Raw genomic sequence first — 8,381 nt, 5'->3', positions numbered from 1 at the left:
ATGCTGTCCACATCCCTCCTGAAGTGCGGTGCCCAGAACTGGACGCAGTACTCCAACTGCGGCCTGACCAGTGTCACATAGAGGGGGAGGATCACCTCCTTGGACCTGCTTCAGATGCATCTGTGGATGCATGATAAGGTATGGTTGGCCTTCCTGACTGTGTCCCCACACTGTTGGCCCATGTTCATTTTGGCATAAATAATGACACCAAGATCCTTTTCTGCCTCTGCATTAATGAAAAGGCAGTTCCCCAGCCTGTAGGTCTGCTGCTGGTTCTTCCCCACCAGGTGCAGTACCCTGCACTTCTCAGTGTTGAAACCCATCCTGTTCTCATCCGCCCACCCCTGTAACCTGTCTAGGTCTGATTGCAGCCTATTCCTCCCTTCTAGCGTGCCCACTTTTCCCCACATCTTAGTGTCATTCATGAATTTGAACAGGGTGCTTTTTACACCCCCATCCAAGTCTCTGATGAAGATGTTGAACAGTGCAGGCCTGAGGACTGAGCCCTGGGGGACCCCACTGCCCACATCCCTCCAGGTCGAAAATGACCCATTCACCACCATTCTCTGGGTGCAGTCCTCCAGCCGAATAGTGACCCATTTGACTCTGTAGGTGTCGACGCCACAGTCCCCTAGTTTTTTAATGAGAATGGGGTGAGAGACAATGTCGAAAGCCTTCCTGAAGTCCAGAAAGACTATGTCCACTGCTATACCTGCATCTAAGAACAACAGGAAAGACATCAAGCTCTTCCCCTCAGGCAACCTTCAGCAAACTCAGTTGTAAGCAGCCTCCAAATATCAGTTCATGTAGGTAAACAACTTGGGGTAGAGTCAGTAGCATCTAACACTATTTCTGGGACTGCACAAATGTTAAAGGCCCTAAAATTCCCTATGAATTTCAGGTGGACTGTCCAGTCCTCAGCCAGTTCAATTATTCCCAGTTTTTTAGCTGGTGAAAAATTTCATCTTGCTGTCAACATCTTAGTACTATCCCCAGAGAGGCTTTGGGTCCCAGATCTATGCAGTGGGGATTGTACATTACAATTGACTGACTCACAGGGGGTGTGTACAGAGGAGTTCATATCACTGTTTTATCAATACTGCAAAAACACCTCTCTTGTAACAACAGCTTAACCCCCTTGGCTGCTACTGCCTGGGTCTATTGGTACCCCAGCACAAGTCATAACAGGATGTTCATTTCATTCAATGAGCTCTTTTCTCCACCTCTTTTTTTTAAGTGAAGGTAGAACTAGACTGATAGGCTGTCTGTAATCCAACTAGATAAATTGACAACAGCAGTGCAGACTTTCCCCTATCCTGCTGTGCCACAAACTGGATTTGGGAGAGGTCTCTTCTAAAAATGAGAGTTTACAGGCCAGTTTATTCCTTGGCTTTTTTCCTGAGAGTCACAGAGGGGGGTGACACAGAAATAGCACCAGCTGTGAGACTATTTCTTTAAATCTTCAATCAAATCACAGACTTAAGCAACGTGAGGCCATGGCCAACACCAGTGTTAATGTAGCTGGCACCCACAGAGGTAACACAGAAGGGTACTGAGCGGTGCTTCAATTCTGTGGTAATGAGCAATCTCCTTGTGAGATAAAATAGACACATTTATTAGATAGATTAGATAGAGAACCGCTCCTTCCCTTATATGCAGGGATTCAGAGAAGATGTCTGGGAATGACCGTTAATCTTCTCTGCTACTACAGCAGGTGCGAGGACTTCCTCCTGGTAACTACCTTCCCCAGGTGGCTGTACCTGAGTTGTAATACCCCCTGTCCAGTGTTTTGGGCAACAACAGCCAAATGGCAAAGATGTGATAATGGACCTTTAAAAAAATGGTTGCAGCTGTTTTTTTCACAAGCATGGGCAAGAGTGATGTGTACCCTGGAGTCAACAGCACCAGTTTCCCCTCATCCAGCTGAAGGTTTAGGAATTACCCAGCTGAAGTCAACAGAGATACACTGGGGTAAAACTGAGATCAGTCCCACCTGTAAAATGCTGCGGTACTCCCTCCCACCTCCTCTTTTCTCACCTCTCCAAGCGTGATGTGCAACTGGAATATCTGCCCTTCACCTTCCACCTGCCGGACGCAGATCTTGCAGGTGAGCTCTGTTGAAGCCTGGCTGTACCTCTCTAGGGTGAAGGTACAGTGCAGAGCCCTTTGGCTGCCACTCCAGATGTGATAAAAAGGAATCTCCTGCAGCAAGGTGGGGAATGAAGTAAAATATAACCACAGGCCTCAGCAACTCTTCTCTTGAGTAAAGCCCCATCACATACCCTCCCTTCCTCACCCATTTGTGAAAACTTAATTACTATTATTTCTTTGTATTTAAATTACCATTTAAAAAAATGCCCACACAGAAGCTCTAGGGTAAAAACTGATTTATGACAACCATAATAACAATCACCCGGCCAATTAAAAACCCTGTCAGATTTCCTTGTAAACTATCTTCTAGGCTTCCTAGCTTCTGCCCTGACTGGCAAGAGAAGGGGATCATTTTGTGTTGGCAGCTGGGAGGGTGGGACAGAGTGAACTGGCAGACAGGGTCTCAGCTGCCATGTCGAAAGACACAGAGTCAAATATGGTAAGTAAAAATAATCCTTTTTCTTCCTCTAGGAGATAGCTGTAGAAGGCAGAGGAATATAGCTTTCTTAGAAGTTACTTGTGTGTATATGTGGGTGAGCCCTAGTGCCTGACTAGAGTGGATCATATACCAAATTACTAGATCAATGCTTTGAACATTAACTCTTTAATTCCCATCATAGACATGGTCCTAGATCAGAGTCAGGCAAAGTGTGGCCCATGGGCCAGATCTGGCCCACCAACTGATTGCATCCAGCCCATGGGGTGCATCCACCAATTGATTGGATTCGGCCTGCAGCTGCCCCCAGAGCGCTCTGCATGGGCTGATCCTTGCCTGGGGCAGCCAGTGCTATGCTCCTGCCTGTGCCTGCTGGCCCCAATCCTGGCCAGTACACACAGCTTATTGGTGGGGCTGATCCCGGTGTGGCTGCAGCTGCCTGGGTACTGCTCAGCTACCCTTGCCTCCAGCAGCAGCTCCTCCTCCTCTTCCTCTTCCTCCTCCTCCTTCTGCCCCTGCTCAGTTGGGTGGCTCCTGCCCCAGCGCATGGGGCTCCAGCTCCAGCTCCCAGCTGCCTTTCACTTAGTCCACCTGCCCAGCATGGTGAGCAGCCATTTGTGGGTGGCCAAGTGGGTAGAAGACAGCCAGGAGCTGGAGCCAGAGCCCTGCAGGTTGGAGCAGGAGCCACCCCACTGAAGCTTCCTCCCTGCCCAGAGTGGTGCAGCAGGGGCAGGAGGAGGAGCTGCTGGGGCTGAGGGGATTTGAGGAGCACACAGGTGGCTGCAGGTGCACTGGGAGCAGCCCCACTGATAAGCTGTGTATACTGGCTGGAGCCAGGCCAATGGGTGTGAGTGGGAGCATGGTGTGGGCTGCTCCAGGTGGGAGTGGGCAGGGCTTGGCCGTAGGTGGTGTGCCATGGGGGCAGCTGCGGACCGCATGGCCTGGGTGAGCTCTGCTCCACCTGGGCGAGCCCCACTGCCTCCTCCTTCCTCCCCTCACACTCAGCCAGCTCCTGGGACCTAGCACCCAGGCAGCCCCCTACACAATGTGCACATACACCCCAACGCACCCCACCTTCCCACACATATTCTTCTCCCATGACAACTCATCAAAACTCCCTATGTGGCCCCCAGACCCAAATAATTGCCCACCCTTGTCCTAGATCCAAAGAAGTCACTTAAGAACAAATCTTTCCCACTGTTTTGCTGCTGATAATCAAGCACTGATATGCTCTGATAGTCCATAAATATAGTGTCATGCAGTTATTATTGATTCCTTGTATATCAATGTGCATGTTGGCATGGACCCTTACAAGTGTGTGTTTTCAGTGAGCACCAATGAATGGAGGTTCTCTTCTAGGAAAACAGAGATGAATAATTGCCTATTTGTTATTTCCCTTTAGGGAGTGCTTTTGGATCAGTGCTCACCCACACCATTTTCCCCCAATGATCTATAGTTCCAGCACGCTGCTCCTTGTGACAATTCTACATTCTACATTCTCTTGGCCACTTACCTGGTATTTAGCTAGCAGCTTGCTCCTCCACAGTGAGTGGGGGATATCGTGGATGGAGAGGCGGAGGTTGTGATAACTGTCCTTAAAGAGCAGCGGCTTGGGTTCCTCTAGCAGATAACCGCCCAGCGTCTTTTCCAGTTCAAGCACTTCCTGGAGACAGGAAGAAGTAAAGAATGAGAGCCATGGTATTAAAGATCACTCCTAGTCAAATGGAGAATGTGAGGTTTTTATTATTTTCCCCACTTTTGACAGCACTGTGTCCACACTGAGCCCTGCCCAAACCCCGACAAAATCAAAAAAGCAACTACAAAACCTACATCCAAGTAGTAAGTATGTTCTAAAGGCTTTGACATAATGAGTTGTGACTGGTGCCAAATGGAAGCCAACAAGCTGGGGAAGAAATGACAAGAAGGATGACCTCAAAAATCTAGCTTCAGTAATCAGGAGAACACAAGAAAATCTGATTCACAATGAAGGCATCTCTCTAAGAATTAGACCATTTGAACAGGCACAATGGAAATTCTCTGTCTGAAAATGCAAGTGTACAGCATCCTGCAGTAGAGTGATACAGAACAGCCTAGACAATGCTTACAGCCTTCGGTGTGCTTCTAGAGGGCCTACTTCTTGGTCATTAAGTTCCCTGTAAAGGGGTTATCACTTAAAAGCTACCCTAGTTCAACAGAATATGGCTTCTTAGGCTAAATCTTAGTGAACACAAATTAAAACAAATGCATTTTTAACAATGAATTATGATGTATGAATTCCTATAGTTACCCAAAGAGCTACAACACAGGGAGCAGCAGCTCACACTTTTCTTCCAGAAGTCTGTGCCTGTATGCCTGACTCCAAGATCACCTCTAGAGGGGAGACGGGAATGCACTTCCCATGCCCGTTCTGTTCTTGGCTTTTCTGCTTGGAGTTTCAGCTACAAGAGGCTGTTTAGTGATATGGACACCTGTTCCCTGGGAACTGGACTGAATCTACCAACTCGTTTCAAGGAGGCTGCCAGTCGCCAGATGGGGAATATCTTTTCAGTTTCATTCTGATTTGGTTTGAGCAAGCTAGAGATGGACATCTGCATATTCAGACACATTTTTCAGGGCATTGGAAGGTTTGCATTTCATTGTCAGTCAGACTGCCTTATCACAGTGTCTCATCTTTCTCTGCCACAGTTTTGTACCACTACTGTGCTTTGGTGATGGCATGAATCAAACGTAGGCACTTGGTGGTTCCTAGAACATCTTTTTATACATTACCACTTTAAAATTTTATTACACAGAAAAATAAGGTCCAGAAGCCAAGAGCAGAACTCTTTCTAGTACTGCTAGAAAGAAAGGTCCAGCAGAGCTGAATAGAAAGTTTTTCAAAGTGCCAGGCTGATAAGGGATGTACAAGAACTAAGTTTTCATAGTACTGTGATCACAAACATCATAGATGGGCTCACAAGAAGGTCTAAAGTAACAGGACATTATGTCAAAGCAGAGATAATAAGAGCTGCTTAACAGAGTGTTATCATGACAGAAAGTGCCCACGTAGGGAAGATCAGCACAAAAGGACGTGAAAAAGCTTCCAGCAGCAACAACAAGAAAACCCCTTGTGTAATCTCTACAGAAACAGGGCACAGCATGCAGGCTCTGAGCCACCCGCCCTTCCTCTCAATGTTTCCTCCCAGGGACCATGGAAAATGCTCTGGCAGATCTCAGCGGAATGCAGTAAACGTGCTTATTATTTAATGTTGGTCATTTTTCATGGGGTTGCATCAGGTGTTTGCTCCCTGGAGACAGGGCTCTCCTAGAGACATTACCCAGCATCTTGCTGCCAGCAGGACCACATCAGGAAGCACTTGCAGGAGTAGCCTAAAATAATTTGTAGCCCAAACACTGAGACTGAGGCAGCTGGAACAGCAGTGTCCAAAGCCAGTTTATGCTTGCAGCAAGTTTGGGGTTAACCAGCGATGATGAGTCCCATCTACAGCTGGTGTAAATCAGCCTAAGTCCTTTGCAATGAATAGAACTGTGCTGATTTATACCAGCTGGAGCAAACCTGGTGGCTGGGAACTACCTAAATACATATCAAGCTAAAGACTGCTCAAAAAAAGGTTAAAAAAACCTCAGCATCGTAGCAGATACATATCAAGTGCAGTAGAACCCACAGCACAAAAACCTCCGAGGAATATATGAGCTCCCCCAAAATAGCATTGGGCTCATGAAAATGGATATATGTCTGTAGCCCACTGGGACCTGCCAGGTTCTAAGCTAGTTTGCTTTTCCCCTGTCATGAAGCAGAGTGCTTATACAGTTAATCAGTGTTTTTGCCTTGCAGTCTTTGAGTGAGAGAGAGATAGAGAGTAGCAAGAGATTCTCTGCTCAGACAAACATACTTCTTTAGCTTTCTGATTATTCATATTAGGGTTGTCAAACAGTTCTCTGCTCTATGGTGAAATGATCGTGAAATGCCCCAGGCGCTAAAAGATGGCTGGAGACAGGAAGAAGTAAAGGTGGGGCCACTGACTTGTGACCTCGGATTCACAGACAGTGTTACCTTTAGGGCATCTGGGGTATCCTCCAAGCAGTAGACTTTGATGCTATATTCTAGCGAGGTACAGATGGCAGGTGCAAAGATGGCTAGTTGGAGTCTCTTGATGGCTGATCTGGAGTATGACTCTCCCACAAAAACGTAGGTGCCCAGCTGGTCCAGTAAGATATGGCAAGACTTGGATTCAAGCTGGCAGTAACAAGGAGTGTTCAGAGTTTCTTCATCTAGTGTCACAACTTCCTGAAAGGAGATGTTAAAAAGGAAGGCCCCTGATCAGCCATTTTCTAGCAAAGTAATTGGTTCCATGTATGCACATGGAAAAGCCCCTGCTCATCCTTCACTATGGCACCTGCTGTAGGGAAGCAGAAAGCTAATTCTAGACTAGCTATGGGTCTCCCTTGCAGACGTCAGTGCTCCTCCATCATTCCATTCCTACAAGGACCGCAGTTGGGAGCTTCCCACACAACCAGACCTCCTATTCTTTCTCCTACAGCAGAAGGTTCCTTACAGCAGCCCTCAGTCCTTCATGTCCTATGGCACCTCTTGCCAAGAGGCTGCAAACTCTGATGACTTTCTGCTTTCACTTCATTATGAAATTGCATTGTTACCTCCCAGTTTCCTTGATGGGACTGTGTTTTCAGTTGAAAAATCCAGTCTGAAGAGCTGATATCCACGCAGTGAGGGATAGTTAAAATGACTGGGCGGCACAAGAGCAATCCAGTGGGTCCACAGGTCACCATAGGACTCAGTACTGTCTGTGTGCCTTCAGAAGGTAAACTACAGAGAGCAAATAAACACAGAAAACAATTAGTCTGTTCCAATCAAGGCATGTACCTGAAGGAAGGAATGTTTGTACAATGGGGACATGGACGGCTCTCAATTCATGGCAGGATCTAACCTTGATGGGCCTGGTTCTTCATTATGAAGTCAATGGAGGTACAACAGAACAAGGATAGTGTTTTGCACAAGAAGATCCACTAAACCATGGCTAAAGGCACTGGGTTCCTGTATAGTTTTTGGTAAGCAACTACTGGCAATTGGAATTACTGTATTTATTGACTATAGTTCCATAGACATATGGAAACACTATAAAAGAGCTAAGTGGAGAAATGTTGGTCTGAGGGCGGACCTACTGAACAGCAAACCGATAAGTGGTCAAGAAATTCCATGTCTGCAGTGCAGCCATTATTCCTAGACTCTACACTGCCCTCACAAGAGGCCCAGGTCCTGTGCAGTGATCCCCTGACAATCCATCACAAAACAAAGACAAGCAGAAGAAGGGCTCTTCCTGCCCCATATTATCAGGCCACAGAACAAGACTTGCTTTACTCTTTTCTCTTCCCTACATTACTGATATCAGTCTCCCACACTTTGGAGTGCAGAAGACAAAAAAAATCCATCCTATTAACTACTGAGCTCAGAGGAGAAGAACAGATGATATACAAAGCAAAGAAGAGGACATAGTCCCTGATTGAAAGAACTTACAATCAAATATATAAACCAGTTCAATTAAGACACGTGGCAACAAATAATATTTACCGTGAAGCAATGCCTTTTGTCCCTTTCTTTCTTTCATTTTCTTTTCTTTTTTTACTTTTAATCATGAATAAAGAAATGCTTATCTGGAAAGTCAGTAGAAGAAATGCTGACTTAATGAAGAAAAAGTAGATGCTTGTTTTAAAAAGAAAGAAGGGGTGCTCCAGCAGAAGAAGCCATGAAGATGAGGATGAAGATACAAAGAGTATG

General features: G+C 46.4%; 1 protein-coding gene across 4 annotated transcripts in view; it reads right to left on the bottom strand.

The window, feature by feature from the left end:
• The window catches only part of UNC5B (unc-5 netrin receptor B), a 124,217-nt gene that overhangs the window by 7,668 nt on the left and 108,168 nt on the right, over positions 1-8,381 (bottom strand). For all 4 annotated transcript variants that reach the window (XM_025203541.1, XM_025203539.1, XM_025203540.1 and 1 more), the window contains 4 exons: positions 7,244-7,412; positions 6,642-6,875; positions 4,101-4,250; positions 2,038-2,202 (listed from right to left, as the gene is read on the bottom strand). In XM_025203541.1, the coding sequence (XP_025059326.1) occupies positions 2,038-2,202; positions 4,101-4,250; positions 6,642-6,875; positions 7,244-7,412 (718 nt within the window). The remainder of the gene's footprint in view (positions 1-2,037; positions 2,203-4,100; positions 4,251-6,641; positions 6,876-7,243; positions 7,413-8,381) is intronic.

The sequence above is a fragment of the Alligator sinensis genome, unplaced genomic scaffold (assembly GCF_000455745.1).
Source record: "Alligator sinensis unplaced genomic scaffold, ASM45574v1 scaffold546_1, whole genome shotgun sequence".
In the NCBI taxonomy this organism is placed as follows: Eukaryota; Metazoa; Chordata; order Crocodylia; family Alligatoridae; genus Alligator; species Alligator sinensis.
Note: the sequence above shows the minus strand (reverse complement) of the source record. Positions and strands in the feature narration are given on the sequence as shown.